Source organism: Lepidochelys kempii, chromosome 5, assembly GCF_965140285.1.
Source record: "Lepidochelys kempii isolate rLepKem1 chromosome 5, rLepKem1.hap1, whole genome shotgun sequence".
NCBI classification, from domain to species: Eukaryota; Metazoa; Chordata; order Testudines; family Cheloniidae; genus Lepidochelys; species Lepidochelys kempii.
Window position 1 is genome coordinate 95,836,040 of NC_136384.1, and position 16,262 is coordinate 95,852,301.

Here is a 16,262-nt window from a genome sequence, read left to right on the forward strand (position 1 = left end):
GGGGAACGGATGAACCTCACTGTGCATGGAGATGTTCAAACAACTATCTAACTACTAAAAACTAACACACTCCACTACAATAACTATATACAGTTATAAAGAAGAGAAAACCACTAGGAAAAGTGCCTGAGCAATAAAAGTAGTTCCAGTAACCATAATGGGCAGTAAGAAGGAACTGAAGGGGAGTGGGTCAGCAGGGCCCTTTATAGCGGCTCTATGTGTACATGGCACCAGAGGGTGCTGGAGCCAGCCCAACAGGTATCACTGGGGAAAAAATTCCAGCAACTATGCTCAGGACACGCACACACCTACACTAGAATGGACATGCACAAGTACTCAAAGAGGAACATCTGTTCTTTGACCCACAGTAATAGTCATACACTGTGGTTGCTATGCTACTTCCAGGTGAAATTCAATGGGCTGGTTCCTATCTACAAAGATTAAAAACACCTATAATTCAGTTCTCAGACACTGTCTCTTCATCTCTGAATTACCAACCACCTGAATTTGTCTGGAACTCTTCAGCTCTTTCTTGTCAGGTTGAAATTCAAAGTAAATAAAGATAGGGTATATTTAATAGCAGGTTTTTACCTCTGGTTTCACTCTTATCTCAGAGATATTCAAGTCTGTCCATATTTAGAAAGAATGCTAAGACCTCTCTTTATATCAGCTTTTATTTAACTGTAGACAGTGGAACTTCCAGCATTCAACCCACTCCCTACACTTTCCACATTTGATTTCAAAGTTCTGGTGAGGAAAGATGATTTCATTATGAACAGGAGTACCTTGTGGTACCTGAGAGACTAACAAATTTATTTGAGCATAAGCTTTCGTGAAACAACATTTCTCAATCTATAAAGATGGAAACTACACGCAGATATTTTGGTTATAAGTGACTTCTAAATGTGTATAATAAATAACCAGATTCACTATAACCGGATTAAAAAAAAACATTTTACTGTAGAGATCAGCGTATTATAGCAAATATACAACACTTCAGATGCACAGAAATGTAGAGCTGGATAGGACCTCAAGCAGGAGGCAGGACCACGTACACTAGACCATCTCTGACAAGTGATTTGTCATAAAAACCTCCAATAGTGGGGATTCAACAACCTTCCTTGGAAGCCTATTCCCATGCTTAACTGTCCTTAGAGTTACAAATTATTTCCTAATTTCTAACAGAGATCTCCTTTGCAGATTAAGCCCCTTACTTCTTGTCCTACCTTCAGTGGACATGGAGAACAATCAATCCCTGTCCTCTGTGTGTAACCCTTTTGGAGATGGTGCTCTTGAAATACCACACAGAGCCTCTAGTGGACTCACCCCTGGACTACAGCAGCAATGGCTACAGATGCTCTGAACTCCATTTCCTATATTGCTTATTATCCAGGGTGGAGATAGTGTTGCTAGCTAGTTCTACAAGAACCAATCATAAGCAGAACTCAGAGACAAAGGGTTTGGTTTTGGCTGTGTTGGGAGTGTAGCAGGAACAGAAGCATCACAGCCAGGGAGGATTAGTCTACCCTACACACTCCTACCCAAGAGAAGACTCAGTCCTTTTGGAATTTCTGAGACCTTGAACAGTGTCATCTCAGCAGAGACCAGAAACCCTAAAGGCTCTGAAGAGTCAATCTCTTGTTCAATCTCTTCATTAATGATCTGGAGGATGGTGTGGATTGCACCCTCAGCAAGTTTGCAGATGACACTAAACTGGGAGGAGTGGTAGAAACGCTGGAGGGTAGAGATAGGATACAGAGGGACCTAGACAAATTGGAGGATTAGGCCAAAAGAAATCTGATGAGGTTCAACAAGGACAAGTGCAGCGGCCTGCACTTAGGACGGAAGAATCCAATGCACCGCTACAGACTAGGGACCGAATGGCTAGGCAGCAGTTCTGCAGAAAAGGACCAAGGGGTTACAGTGGACGAGAAGTTGGAGAAGTCAACAGTGAGCCCTTGTAGCCAAGAAGGCCAATGGTATTTTGGAATGTATAAGTAGGGGCATTGCCAGCAGATCGAGGGACATGATCGTTCCCCTCTATTCGACATTGGTGAGGCCTCATCTGCAGTACTGTGTCCAGTTTTGGGGCCCCACACTAAAGAAGGATGTGGGAAAAATTAGAGAGTGTCCAGTGGAGGGCAACAAAAATGATTAGGGGACTGGAACACATGACTTACGAGGAGAGGCTGAGGGAACTAGGATTGTTTAGTCTGCGGAAGATAAGAATGAGGGGGGATTTGATAGCTGCTTTCAACTACCTGAAAGGGGGTTCCAAAGAGAATGGATCTAGACTATTCTCAGTGGTAACGAATGACAGGACTAGGAGTAATGGTCTCAAGTTGCAGTGGGGGAGATTTAGGTTGGATATTAGGAAAAACTTTTTCACTAGGAGGGTGGTAAAACACTGGAATGCGTTACCTAGGGAGGTGGTGGAATCTCCTTCCTTAGAAGTTTTTAAGGTCAGGCTTGACAAAGCCCTGGCTGGGATGATTTAATTGGGGATCGGTCCTGCTTTGAGCAGGGGGTTGGACTAGATGACCTCCTGAAGTCCCTTCCAACCCTGATATTCTATGATTCAAGGTTAGGCTACCAAAAGCCAGCCTAACTGCACACTGGAATCCAAACTAGAGAGCTACAAGAAAAATCTTACCATCCTTGGCATAAATAATTTGTAAGAACATCCCTTTGTATTAATTTTGCTATTTTGTTTTAAGTCTTCCACTGACTTCAGAGCTGCACTACCCATCAAAGACTGAGCTTAAACTCACCATGTGCCTTGGCAAGTGCTGGGAAGGAGCACAGGGTTGGTGGTACATTTGGGAGGGATAGCGTTTATGTATTGTTGTTTTTGTCTTTTATTATCTTGATCCCTTATCACATTATCCCCCGTCCTGGGTTTCCCGTTCCTAATAAATTCCCAGTTATTTTTTCATTAGTCTGGGAATTGTGATAGCTATTTTATTTTTTGTGCTCTGACTGACACTCCTCTATAAAAGATTGCTTGTTAAATATTTCCCCAAGGGACAAGCCCTCTGTTCTCTGCATTAGGATGGGTTTCCTTGGGTGCAGGTACCAGCGCCCTTAGAGGTGAACCCAGGACCCATAACCCTGAAGTGAAAAGGGAGAAGGCTGCAGCCACACTTCAGGGCTGGGCTACATTGATAACAGTCCTTAACATATTTGAAGACTATCATCAGGTCCCTTCTGAGTCTTCTTTCTTCAAGATTCACCATGCCCAGTTTTTAAACAACCTTTCCTCATACGACAGATTTCTAAACCTTTTATCATTTTGTCTGCTCTCCTCTGGACTCTCTACAGTTTGTCCACATCTTTCTTAAAGCGTGGTTCCCAGAACAAGACAACACTCCATCTGAGATATCCCCAAGACTGAGCAGAGCAGGACAATTACCTCCCGTACAACACTCCCATTAATACACACAAGAACGCCAGTCCTCTTTTTCGCACCTGCACACTGTTGGATCATATTCAATTTGTGATTCGCTATAGCCCACAGATCCTTTTCAGCAATACTACTACTACCTAAGCCTGTTATTCACATCTTGTAGTTGTGCATTTATTTTTTCCCTTCCTAAGCGTAGCACTTTACACTTGTCTATTGAATTTCATCTTACGGAATTCAAACCAATTCATCAAGATCCTTTTGGATTTTAATTCTGTCCTCCAAAGTGCTTGCAACCCCTTCCAGCTTGGTGTCATCTGCAGATTTTAGTCATACTCTTCACTCCATTACCCAAGTCATTAATGAAAAAATTGACTAGTACTGGACCAAGGACAGTCCCCTGCAGGCCCCCTCTATATACATCATCCCAGTTGGACAGGGAGCCTTCTCTGATAACTTCTCTGAGTATGGTCTCTTGACCACTTCTTCACCCACCTAATAGTACTATCATCTAGACCACATTTCTGTAGTTTACCGATAAGAATATCATGGGGACTGTGTCAAAAGCTTTATTAAAATCAAGATAAATCACATGAAAAGCTGTCTCCTATCCAGCTGGCCAGTGATCCTGTCAAAGAAGTGAGGTAGGTTGGTTTAATATAATTTGTTCTTGACAAATCTTATGTGCTATTAAAGGTACGATGCCAATTACACAGGACAGAAATCTAAGATTTGTAAATACAAGACAGATTTCTTCTGAGAGACAACTGGTAAAATACAACTTGACCTTTCCCCTCCCCTCATCTTGACTTCTCTTCCCTGTCACAATTCTCTCCTCTTTCTCCGTAGTCACAGATACAGAAGTTGCCAGTCTGCTGTCCTCCTCTAACCCCTCCAATTTGCCCCAGTGAGTCAGTGACCCTATCCTATCCCATTCCATCTCCTGATCTCCCTCATGCCCACTCTCATCGCCCCCTTACTCTTCTCCTTAGTTTCTCACTATCCTGTCTCTTTCCCCTCACAATACAAGCATGCTTTTGTCTCTCCCACCTTAAAAAAAACATACCCTTGGCCCCACTTGTCTCGCCAACTACCACCATCCCAAATCTCCATTCTCCCTTTCATCTCTAAGCTCACTGAATGCGCTGTTTACAATGAATGTCTAGAATTCCTCTCCTTCAGTTCCATCTTGGATCCTCTCCAATTTGGCTTCTGTTTCTCCTCCTACCTCTCTATTCATTCTTTCAGCATGTCCTTTGGCGGTTCCTCACCATCCCCAATGCAGCTCTCTTCTCTTCTCCCTCCACACCTTATTCTCTGGGTATTCTTATTCACAAACATAAATTCAACCATCATCTCTGTTCTCATGACTCCTGACTATTACCTTTCTACTCCTGTTTCCTTCTGTCCTAATTCAAGTCTCAGCCTGTCTCTGACATCTTACGGATATTTAGCAGTCTGCACAAGCTCACTATGGCTCTTCCTCCCAACCTCTCAAATCTTCCCCACTACCACCACCTTTCTTGGTCATTGTGGCCACCACTACCATCTTGCCTGTCGCTCAGGCCTGTAACCTGGAAATCATCTTCAACTTGGACCGCTGTCTAGGCCCTCGTATCCAGACTGTCTAAGTCTTCCACATTTTTTTCTATGTAACATCTGTAAGGAATGGACTTTCCTGTCCAGCCACAAAGCTGAAACTCTAAACCAGGCTCTTATCTCAATTACTGCAACATCCTTTCCTCTGTCCTTGATAAATGCAATCTTGCCCTGAAAATACACACCCAGAATCAGGGCTGCCCTTAGGTATAGGCAGCATACAAGGCTGCGTAAGGCACCTGAAAATTTGGGGCACCACTGGGTTTAAGTGTCCACCCTCCCGCCTCTTCCTGTAGGCTCCCACAGCTGGCTGCTGCAGCCTGGTGACTCTTACTCCGGAGGGGATCTAGTAACTTAAAAGTGAAAAAGCCTTTCAGCCTGCCAGACCTATTAGCACAACACTGAAACTGTTAAAGAGCCATTCAAGTTGTAATAAGAAAAGGAGGACTTGTGGCACCTTAGAGACTAACAAATTTATTTGAGCATAAGCTTTTGTGAGCTACAGCTCACTTCATCGGATGCATTCAGTGGAAAATACAGTGGGGAGATTTATATACATAGAGAACATGAAACAATGGGTGTTACCATACACACTGGAATGAGAGTGATCACTTGTAAATTGTAAATTCTTTGAGGCAGGGACAGTCTTTTTGTTCAGTGCCTCACATAATAAGACCCGGACCATTTGCATGATAATATAAGTAATAAATAAAATTAGAGGAAAAAAAAATACGATAAATATTAAACTACGCTTCCTTTAGCCTATAATTCATTTTAAGAATTATAGTATAATTGTTCCTTGCAGGGACTATTCCCTTAAAAAGGCATTTATTATGAACATTTACACAACAGAAAGAAAAACATACTTAGGCATTCTTGCATCAGTGACAACCATTGCCCTGCTAAATTCCACTTTCACATCCATAGGCCGCAAGATATGTTGTGAAGAATATTTTAGCTTACGAGCCTCCTTCCAATTTTCATCTAGTGAAAGGAAAACAGTTGTATTACTTATTTTAGGCCACAACAGATTTCCCCAATACATTGAATACATTGTGAAAATGTGTTCTGGAGCTGGGGAAAGTATAGAATAAGGAAGGATAAGGGAGGAAAACCAATGTTACTTGGCTAGATGCCAAAATCACAAATGAAATTCTATGGTCTGTACAATATGAGCCAGACCAGGCTAGGTAATCTTGAGACCTTTCGGCCTCAAAAGTCTATGCAGTTGTAAGAAATCAAAAACTAAGAGTATGTCTACATTACAAACCTAAGTCAACCTATATTAGATTGCTGCAGTGGTGCATGTCCACACTACCATCCTTGGGTTGGTGGTGCCCGTCCTCACCAGGAGCACCTCCAGAGACCTAAGAGGGCAGTGTGGGGAACAGAGAGCCTGGTCTCTCAGCTCTGCTGGCAGCTCCCTGCCAGGAGCCGGGCTGCCCCACAGACTCCCGGCATGCTCCTCCCGCACCCAGCTTCCCATTCCCTGCCGAGAGCTGGGGAGTGAGCCACCTGGGGCTTCTCACCACTGGGGAGTAGGGTTCAGCTGCCCCAGCTTCTTGAGCCCCCCATTCTACACCAGGAGCGGGTGGGGGGCTGCTCAGGTTTCTCACTCTGGCTCCCAGCTGGGAGTGGGGTCCAACGCCACCCCTGCTTCTCGCCCCATGAATCGAAGTCACCTGGGCTTCAGCTCCCAGCTGGGAGCAGAGTCTAGCCCAGCTGTCCATGGGAGCAGGGGCTTTCTTGTCAATTTCACAGCTCCTGGGACACAGTATCTACACAGACACTTCCTTGCCCTAACTACACCAACATAGCCTTATGCCTCTTATGGAAGTGGAGTTAGTATGTCGGCACAGTAGGGCATTTACAACGGTGGGAGGAAGGCTGTAGTGTAGACATGGACATAATTAGGTCAACATAAGCTACTTTATGTCGACTTAACTGTGTACTATAGACCAGCCCTAAGGTTGCGCAGCTTGGTTGTCAGGCTTAATTAAGGACTTGGGAAATTCACTGTGTGTAGATGTGTGGGACTCAATTTGCAGTTTTAAAAATATCTGTCCTAAAGGCAATCAGGGCCTAGCATGTACTCATATGTGGAATTGAAGAACAAAATGTACTGGAAACTCAATTGTTTGTTAAAAATTGGCATACTAGTTACCAAAAAGTTTTTTTCAGTTGTTCCAACAAAAAGCAATTCATGTTGTGAATACTTACGATGTTTGCAGTAAAGTAGCTGTATACTGCTGAGTTGAATATCAAAGCTATCATAAGCTCTTGACATGATATCTTCAATGGTGCTTTGTCCTACTTTGAGATCTGACACATCAGAACGACTTTTACTCATCATCTTAAAAAAATCACAAAAAATAAAATAATTACAATCAGTTTAAAAATTTTCAAAGCACTGGTTACACAAATATTCAACTTCTATCATGATTAGAGGTCAAAAATCAAATAATTTTAATAAATAACAGGATCCTTAAGACAAATATACCACATCAGACCAGTAATTTATGTAGTGCAAAATCCTGCCTCTAGTCATAGCCAGAATTAGATACTTTTCAAGAAACCCCATAATGAACTACTATGAAATAAGATGCCCATAGGAAAAATTGCTTCCTAAACTTCTATTAGTTAGTGGGTGACTTTTTCCCTGAACCACGAGGGTTCATACTCTTTATAGCTTATTTTATCTAATGTTATTGTGACTGTTAAACATACGACTGTCTAATCTATTTTTTATCCTGCCAAAATAAACTCTCAGTCTCGATGATAAAATGTAGCAGAGTTACACAATTTGTAATTAATCCATGGAAATATATTTCCTTTTATCAGTTTTAAATTTCTGGACCTTCAATCTCATTGGCCATCCTCTTGGTCTTTTATTGCAAAAAATGATTAACTTAGAAACGTCCAAATACCCTCAGCACCATTATGTATCTTCATGCTATCCCCTCTTACTCACCTCCTAGCTAATTTAAGTAATCCTCATCTTTTTAATCTCACCTCATAAAGAAGTCCTCCTATTCCTCTAATAATTTTTGTCATCTACTTTTAGAAGCCTTGTATTTCTACCTACTTCTTTGAGATGGGTTAACAATCTTGAAATACAATGCAATTATGAAGTTCTACCACCATAGATTGATGTAATAGCATTGTAAGTTTTCAATATTATTTTCTAACCCATTCTTCATACATACTCACTTTTTTTAAAAACCATGTCAAGTGGCAGGACAAGAACAGAAATGATGATAAATTCATGATAAAATTTAATTTGTAATGTAATTAAATTTAACATTCTTATAGGGCAGAAAAATACAAAAGAAATCCACCAGAGACGCATTTAACTTCAAAAAGCATCATTACAGAAAAATGAGAAAGCTAGATAAATGGAATTTAAAAGGAACAGTCACAAGAGCAAAATGCTTGCAAGCTAAACAGAAATGTTGGTTAAAAAAAGGCTCAAACCAAATGTATTAAAAAAAAAAAAAACCCAACAAAATGACATCATGGCTAAAGAGAGAAAAAGAGGCAGAGACAAAAAGACATCCTTTGAAAACTGCAAGTAAAATCCTACTGAGGAAAACAGAAAGGAGCATAAACTCTGGCAGATCAACTAAAGAAGTATAATTAAGCAGGCTGAAAAGAATGTGAAAGAGCCACTACCAAAAGACACAAAAGCTAACAACAAAATTTTTAAGTACACCAGAAGCAAGAAGCCTTCCAAACTATCAGTGGGGCAACTGGACAATCCATGGGCTAAAGGAGGACTCAAGGAAGACAAGGCCATTGTGGAGAAGTTAAATAAATTCTTTGCATTGGTCTCCACTGCAGAGGATGTGACTGAGATTCCTATGCCATTCTTTTTAGCAGACAAATCTGAGGAACTGTCCCAGATTGAGGCATCAGCAGAGGTGGTTCTGGAACAAATTGATTAACAGTTATAAGTCATCGGGACCAGTTCTGAAGGAACTAAAATACGAAACTGCTGTACATGAACTGTGGTACATAGTCTATCACTTAAATCAGCCTCTGCCCAAGATGACTGGAAGATAGCTAATATAACACAGATTTTTAAAAAGGCTCCACAGGCAATCCTGGGAATTACAGGCCAGTAAGCCTAACTTCAGTACCATGAAAACTGGTTGAAACTATAGCAGAAGAACAGGACTATCAGACACAGATGAACACACTATGTTGGGGAAGAGTCAACACAGCTTTTGTAAAGAGAAATCATGCCTCTCTAATCTATTTTTTGAGGGTGTCAACAAACACGGACAAGGGTGATCCAGTGGATATAGCGTACTTGGACTTTGAGAATGCCTTTGATAAGGTCCCTCACCAACAGCTCTTAAGCAAAGTAAGCAGTCATGAGATAAAAGGGAAGGTACTCTAATGGAAAATTAACTGTTTAAAAGTAGGAAACAAAGGGAAGGAATAAATGGTCAGTTTTCACAGTGAGAGGGGTAAATTACAGGGTACCACAAGGATCAGTACTGGGACCAGTGCTGTTCAACATATTCACAAATGATCTGGAAAAAGGGGGGTAAACAGTGAAGTGCCAAAGTTTGCAAATGATACAAAATTACTCAAGATACTTAAGTCCAAAGCTGACTGCAAAGACTTACAAAGAGATTTCACAAAACTGGGTGACTGGGAAACAAAATGGCAACTAAAATTCAATGTTGATAAATGCGAAGTACAGCACTTTGGAAAAGAATCCCAACTATGCATACAAAGAATTCTAAATTAGTGGTTACCACTCAAGAAAGAGATGTTGGAGTCAACATGGATAGTTCTCTGATCCACTCAGTCTGCAGCAGCAGTCAAATAAGCTAACAAAATTTTAGGAATCATTAGGAAAGGGATAGATAAGACCGAAAATAGCATAATGCCACCATATAAATCCATGGTACGCTCACACCACGCATCACATGTACAGTTCTGGTTGCCCTATGTCAAAAAAAGATATATTAGAAATTAGAATTGGAAAAGGTACCGAAAGGGCAATAAAATGATCAGGAGTATGGAACAGATTCCATATGAAGAGAGATTAAAAAGACACCGACTGTTCAGTTTAGAAAAGAGATGATTAAGGGTGGGGAGGGATATGATAGAGGTCTATAAAATAATGAATGGTGTGGAGACAGTAAGCAGGGAAGTGTTACTTACCCCTTCACATAACACACCAGAGGTCACCAAATTAAATTAATAAGCAGCAGGTTTAAAACAAGGAAGTACTTCACGCAATGCACAATCTGTGGAACTCATTGCCGGGAGACATTGTGAAGGGAAAAAGCATAACTGGATTCAAAAAGAATTACATACATTCATGGAGGATAAATCCATCAATGGCGATTAGCCGAGATGGTCAGGGGAGCAGCCCCATGCTCTGGGTGTCCCTAAACCTCTGACTGTCAGAAGCTGGAACTGGATGACAGGGGATGGTTCACTCGATAATTGTCCTGTTCTGTTCCTTCCCTGACACATCTGACACCAGCCACTGTTGGAAGATAGGATACTGGGCTAGATGGACCACTGGTCTGAACCAGGATAGCAATTCTTATGTCTTCTATTTGAAGCAGAACCCAGCAACCAGCTCCATCAGCACTGGTTCAGTTTCAGTCTTAAGTATGGACATATTAGGATGGAAAATCAATTAATTCCGAAGTGCGTGTATCCAGGAATGCCTGTGATCACAAACTCCCAAAGCGTCTGTGGTGCAATAAGACTGCCAGTGATAAGCATAACCTGAACTTACAGTTCGACCACCGTAAGCATTCTGCTAGAGATCGATCCAGTGGCGTTTGATTAGCAAGGCGGCCACATCCCTTTGGGATTTCCCGTGATGATGATGCAGTTATGAGTGCTCAACACTTTTGTAAATCTGATCCTTGGTGTCTCACATGGGGCAACCAGAAATTAGGAACAAACAATCAGTAGTAAACTGTGAACATTCTCATTTTAGTGTTTGTCTTAAGTGGTTAAGCCTTTGTGATTCTGGGAAGTCTGGTGGCAGAGGAAGGAACAGACTATAGTTCTCCAGGTTAATAACTTTTTTTACCCATATGTTGCAATCCCTTGCCTCATTCACTACACGCTATCCAATATCCATAGCAGAAGAGACCATGGTCCGACATACAGCAGTCGTATTTACTACACAACTGATTCATTCATTCTAGATGAACTTTGGAGTGCTTGACTTTGAAACCTTAATGATTTTTAATGTATTTTTTTATGTAATTTCCTATGTTTAAAAAAAAAAACCACTGAAAAATGAGATTCTACTATGTGGAACTATATTGCCCCCAACACGGGTTGTCAATAGCGTTAGGACCTTTAGATCCACAGCACAGACTTCTGCCACTTAAGCAAATGATGTAAATGGCAATCAGTAGTAGGCTGTTATTTTCTACGTAGAACAGCCACAGGAGCAGAGGAGGAGCGAGAGATGGGACACATATTTTGCCAATTAATTTCACAGCTATTTGCTGACAGCAGAAGAATGTAGATTCAGGACTCCTAGATTACGTATCAGGTTCTGGATAGAAATGTGCATTAGTAGTTACTGACCCTACTGCCAGGGCTCCAGTCCTTCTCCCTCTCTACTCCTTTGCAAGCACTCCTTACCAGCTCCTTTCCCCTCTGCTTCCTTCCACTCTCAGGCTCCTGCTGCCCCCACTCCTCTGCATTTCAGCCAGGAACCAACAGAGGGAGCATTTAGTATTAATGCTGCGAGTTTGTCACAGAGATCACGGAAGTGATAGATTCCATGACTTTCCGTGATTTCTGCAGCAGCCCATGCACCTGGCTCAGGAGCAACTCAGGGAGCCCGTTCCAGGTGCAACGGCCGCTGCTGGGGCAATCTCGGGCCACCGCGCCCTCACGCCCGCCCCCCCCCGAGCAACAGAGTTTGGGTATGGGAGGGGGTAGGGGCACAGGACAGGATGAGGCAAGCTCTGGGCAGCATTTACCTGGGAGGCTCCCCGGAAGTGGCGACATCCCCCTCGCTCAGCAGCTAGTGGGAGGCATGGCCAGGAGCCCCCCCCAGGTAAGCTCCACCCAGAACCTGCCCCAACACCCTACCCCCTCCCACACTGCAGCTGGGTCACCCTCACCCAGCTCCCTTGGGTAGGCTCCCCCCGCTGCAAGTTTTATTCACTCGTATTTTTAGTAAAAGTCATGGACAGGTCACGGGCCATGAATTTTTCTTTAATGCTTGTGACCTGTCTGTGACTTTTACTAAAAATACCCGTGACTAAAACATAGCCTTATTTGGTGCATCTTCTGCCAGCTGTCAGGTCCTGTGCCTGGTGCCACAGCATCCCCCAGTATCCAGGTGAAGCTCCTGAAGGGAAGTGCTGCTCAGCCCCAGAAGTCCTGGTATGGTAAATGCCCAATGCATATGGAATATTCAATGAGTTTAAACTTCCAAACTCTAACAAGTCTCTACTGAGCATGTACAAACAGAGTTTTCATAGGCTTATGCTTAAGCCAAAGTTTTCATGCAGGTAGCTAAAAGGAACATCCTGCGGCGACCACACTGTCAAACATCAAACCCTTATTCCAAAAACACGGAGGTGCCAAAGCTTCTCAACAAAGTTATTTTAAGATTTTTTTAAATATGGACAAAACATTTTCCCCTAATCTTGTTCTCAAAAACAGGTAAACCATTTTAGCTGAAAGAGTGAAAAAAATTCAGCCTGAAACAGATACCCAGCATGCAAAATTTCAGCCCAAATGATTATTGTTTGGCAAAATTATAAGCAACAGCAAACAGTCTTACAATGAGAAGAGTCAAGCAAACTTAATATGCAGTGCTGCCAGCATCACCTATATATAGTTTAAGAACCCCTGATATATCTATATATATCAGGGGTTCTCAAACTGGGGGACCCCTCAGGGGGTCGCGAGCTGTCAGCCTCCACCCCAAATCCCGCTTTGCCTCCAACATTTATAATGGTGTCAAGTAAATTAAAAACACTTTTTAATATACAAGGCGGGTCACATTCGGAGGCTTGCTATGTGAAAGGGGTCACCACAAAAGTTTGAGAACCACTGATATACAGATAAATATCAGTTGCCAACATACAAAGAAGGGGAACATGCTATTTTAAATTTTGTTAGTTCAATAAGAAGGCAATTATCATGGGACAGGAATAATATTTTCTGTGTTTGGTATGGTGTTAAGCACACTAATAGCATTTGATATACATTTACCTTTTGCTTGCTTTTTCCTTACAATTTATATAATCTATAAAATTTAATATATAGAAGATAAACATTTTGAAGTTTTGATTAAGTCCTATACTCATAAATGATCATTCTAGTCAATCCATATCATTTTAGTGGATAATGAACAAGAAAATAGCATTGGCAACGGTTGGGAACAAAAGGACAAACAGTATTAAATTAAAAATATTGTGTTAACCACATATGTCAGAGTAAGAGAGTTTCTGTTTCTTTGTATTCCAATATAGCATAAGTAATGCCAGGATGAAAAACTGTTAAGAACAATTTTCATGTATTATTTTACAGCATTCAAAGGTTCACAAAGCAAGTGGCCTCATTTTTGTCACCTACACTAGCCACTCTAAGTGGATTAAAGAAATCCAGACTTGACTAGAAAGCAGTTTAAAATGAATCACCACTATTTAAATAAATCCGTTATAGTCAACACAATTTAAGTTCATTTTTAACATACTACAATAAATAAAAGCCAAATTATCAAAAATGATAAATCATTTCATGAATGGAAACTGTACCTGTAGGTTACCAAGATCCAGAAGAAGTAAATTTGACGTAGATTCATAAAATCCATTTTGTGGAACAAGGACGTATGAAGCCATTAAATTAATTTTTAGATCGAGAACTTTCTGTGTTTCAATAACATATAATAATCCTAGAAAATAATCACATTGAGACAGTTAAGGAGCCAATATGAAACCATGTCTTTAAACATATTTTAAATAAATTATGGTGATAATGTATGAACCGGACGACCAATTTCATTACAATCAGATTACTAAAATATACAGCTGAAACTGTTCAACCACATCAAAAACTTAGTCAGCCATCCCAAATGTACAGTATGCTGGTTTATTTTGATAGATCTCAATTCTCTATCAGTTACACTTTTATAAATGTACTTCATATTAGTGTAGTTCTTTTCAGTGTGCAAAGTACCCATGAATAATGATCAATCATCTTGTCAGTCCTAATGAACGTAGCATAAATGATGACAAATACGATACCTTCTCTAAGAAATCACAATAGCCAATTTCATGAGGATTGTGTGACACTGTAGGCTCAATACACTGGAATTAAGTTACAACACAAAATATTCATGTGACAATGAGATCTGCTTTTAATCAAAGTTTAAATCTTCAATATAGTTTCTCCATTTCCCATCCATTATAACAATGTCTTAGTCTAATAATTTCTGAGTCATTGTTCAGAATAAAATGATTTTCTCAAATCATTTTTACAAAAGATTCCATTACCTAAAGTCAGTCAACTATCTCTAGCCCCAACAATTCAGCAATCATGAGACAAAATAAAGAAATAAATCAGATGGGTTTAAAAATAACAAGATTTAAAATATACACACACTGCCTTTTAATTTTTTGAACTTTAAGCCTCAGCTACTAATTTAGCTGTGATCATTAACCAACCTAGTTAAGAGGGGAAGTGAAGACTGTAAACTAGAAATGAAAAAGGGGCGAAGCAGACAGCCATCAATATACATCAGAAGTAATTTAAATGGAGGAAATTGATAATGGAAGCTAAAGACAAGGAAAAATCCATGGCTGACAGAGCTGAGGACAAGGAGGAGATCCTGTTCATTTTGTTTGTTTTTTTAAGTATATTAGGAACAAAAAGAAAAGGAGGACTTGTGGCACCTTAGAGACTAACCAATTTATTAGAGCATAAGCTTTCGTGAGCTACAGCTCACTTCTTCAGATGCAAGATGCACATCTGAAGAAGTGAGCTGTAGCTCACGAAAGCTTATGCTCTAATAAATTGGTTAGTCTCTAAGGTGCCACAAGTCCTCCTTTTCTTTTTGCGAATACAGACTAACACGGCTGTTACTCTGAAACCTGTCATTAGGAACAAAAGAATTCCTAACAATGGCGTAGGACCATTTCTAGATGGATTTGGTAAAAATGTTAATAATAATTCCAGAGAGGCAGAAGTGTTTACTAAAATCTTCTGTATTTGTAAAGAAGCAGGATGATATACTGATACAATAGGAGTATGATAAAGTCCTTTGCAATCCCATAGGAACTGAGGATGTTAAACAGCTTCTACTAGGGATAAATATTTTAAAAAATCAGTAGGACTGGATTACTTGCACCCAAGAAGTCCCAAAAGAGTTGTCTGAGCCTGTGCTCAAGTGACTAACCCCAGCCCAGAGGTTTGTGGGTGGTGGTGGGGCTGAAACTCCAGCCCAGAGCTTCGCAGGCGATGGTGGGGCTGAAGCCAGAGCTCTGTGGGCAGCAGGGGGCTGAAGCCCAAGCCTGAACTCAAGGTGGGCAGGGCTTCAAGCCCGAGCAATTTAGTTTGGCAGGCCCACCTATGGCGTGCGGCCCTGCAATTGCCCTGCTTTCCACCCCCTGTAGGCCGTGTGCACTACTTCCTATACTGAGGCACTTCCTGTACTCAGGCACATGTGTTTATCTGACAGTCCACTCAGCACATGTTGTGTTGAAACCAATTTGAAAAGTTCCTGTAGAAATAATTTTAGTAATGGACCATTTTCTGAAGAAAAATGGAGGAAAGGGGAGTACTGAAGGGGAGTCGACTGCCACTTGCAGCAAAAGATGGGCTGACAATGAGATTCCAAACAGCAGTAAAAAGCCAAGAAACCACAAATACAATCCAAAATATCTGGAATATAAATTTACATGGACTTGTTTTCAGGAGAAACCACAGCCACAGTGTGTGATGAAGGTCTGGCAAAGGAGAGCTTAAAACCGACTAAAATGTTGCAGCACTTGCAGACATGGCACAGTTCTCTTCAGAGTACTGAGAACATACTGCGAATGGCAGCTACGGCAAAGAAAGCCCTTGAAGCATCTTTTGCTGTGTCATACTGGATAGCTAAAACTGGGAAACTGCAGAGTATTGGAGAAACTTTTGTTCTGCCATGTTCCAAGAAAGTGGTTTCGACGATGGTGTGGCAACTTGTGACTCAACTTGATTCAATTCCCATCTCAATGACACTATTTCCAGGCGCATTCACAGTATGGCA

The 16,262-nt window shown here is 41.2% G+C and overlaps 1 protein-coding gene across 5 annotated transcripts in view; it reads right to left on the minus strand.

Annotated features, from left to right (window-relative positions):
* VPS13A (vacuolar protein sorting 13 homolog A) overlaps positions 1-16,262 on the minus strand; it is a 262,972-nt gene that overhangs the window by 172,634 nt on the left and 74,076 nt on the right. For all 5 annotated transcript variants that reach the window (XM_073345103.2, XM_073345104.2, XM_073345105.2 and 2 more), the window contains exons 20-22: positions 13,774-13,910; positions 7,223-7,355; positions 5,869-5,986 (exon numbers count right to left, since the gene is read on the minus strand). In XM_073345103.2, coding sequence (XP_073201204.2) covers positions 5,869-5,986; positions 7,223-7,355; positions 13,774-13,910 — 388 coding nt within the window. The remainder of the gene's footprint in view (positions 1-5,868; positions 5,987-7,222; positions 7,356-13,773; positions 13,911-16,262) is intronic.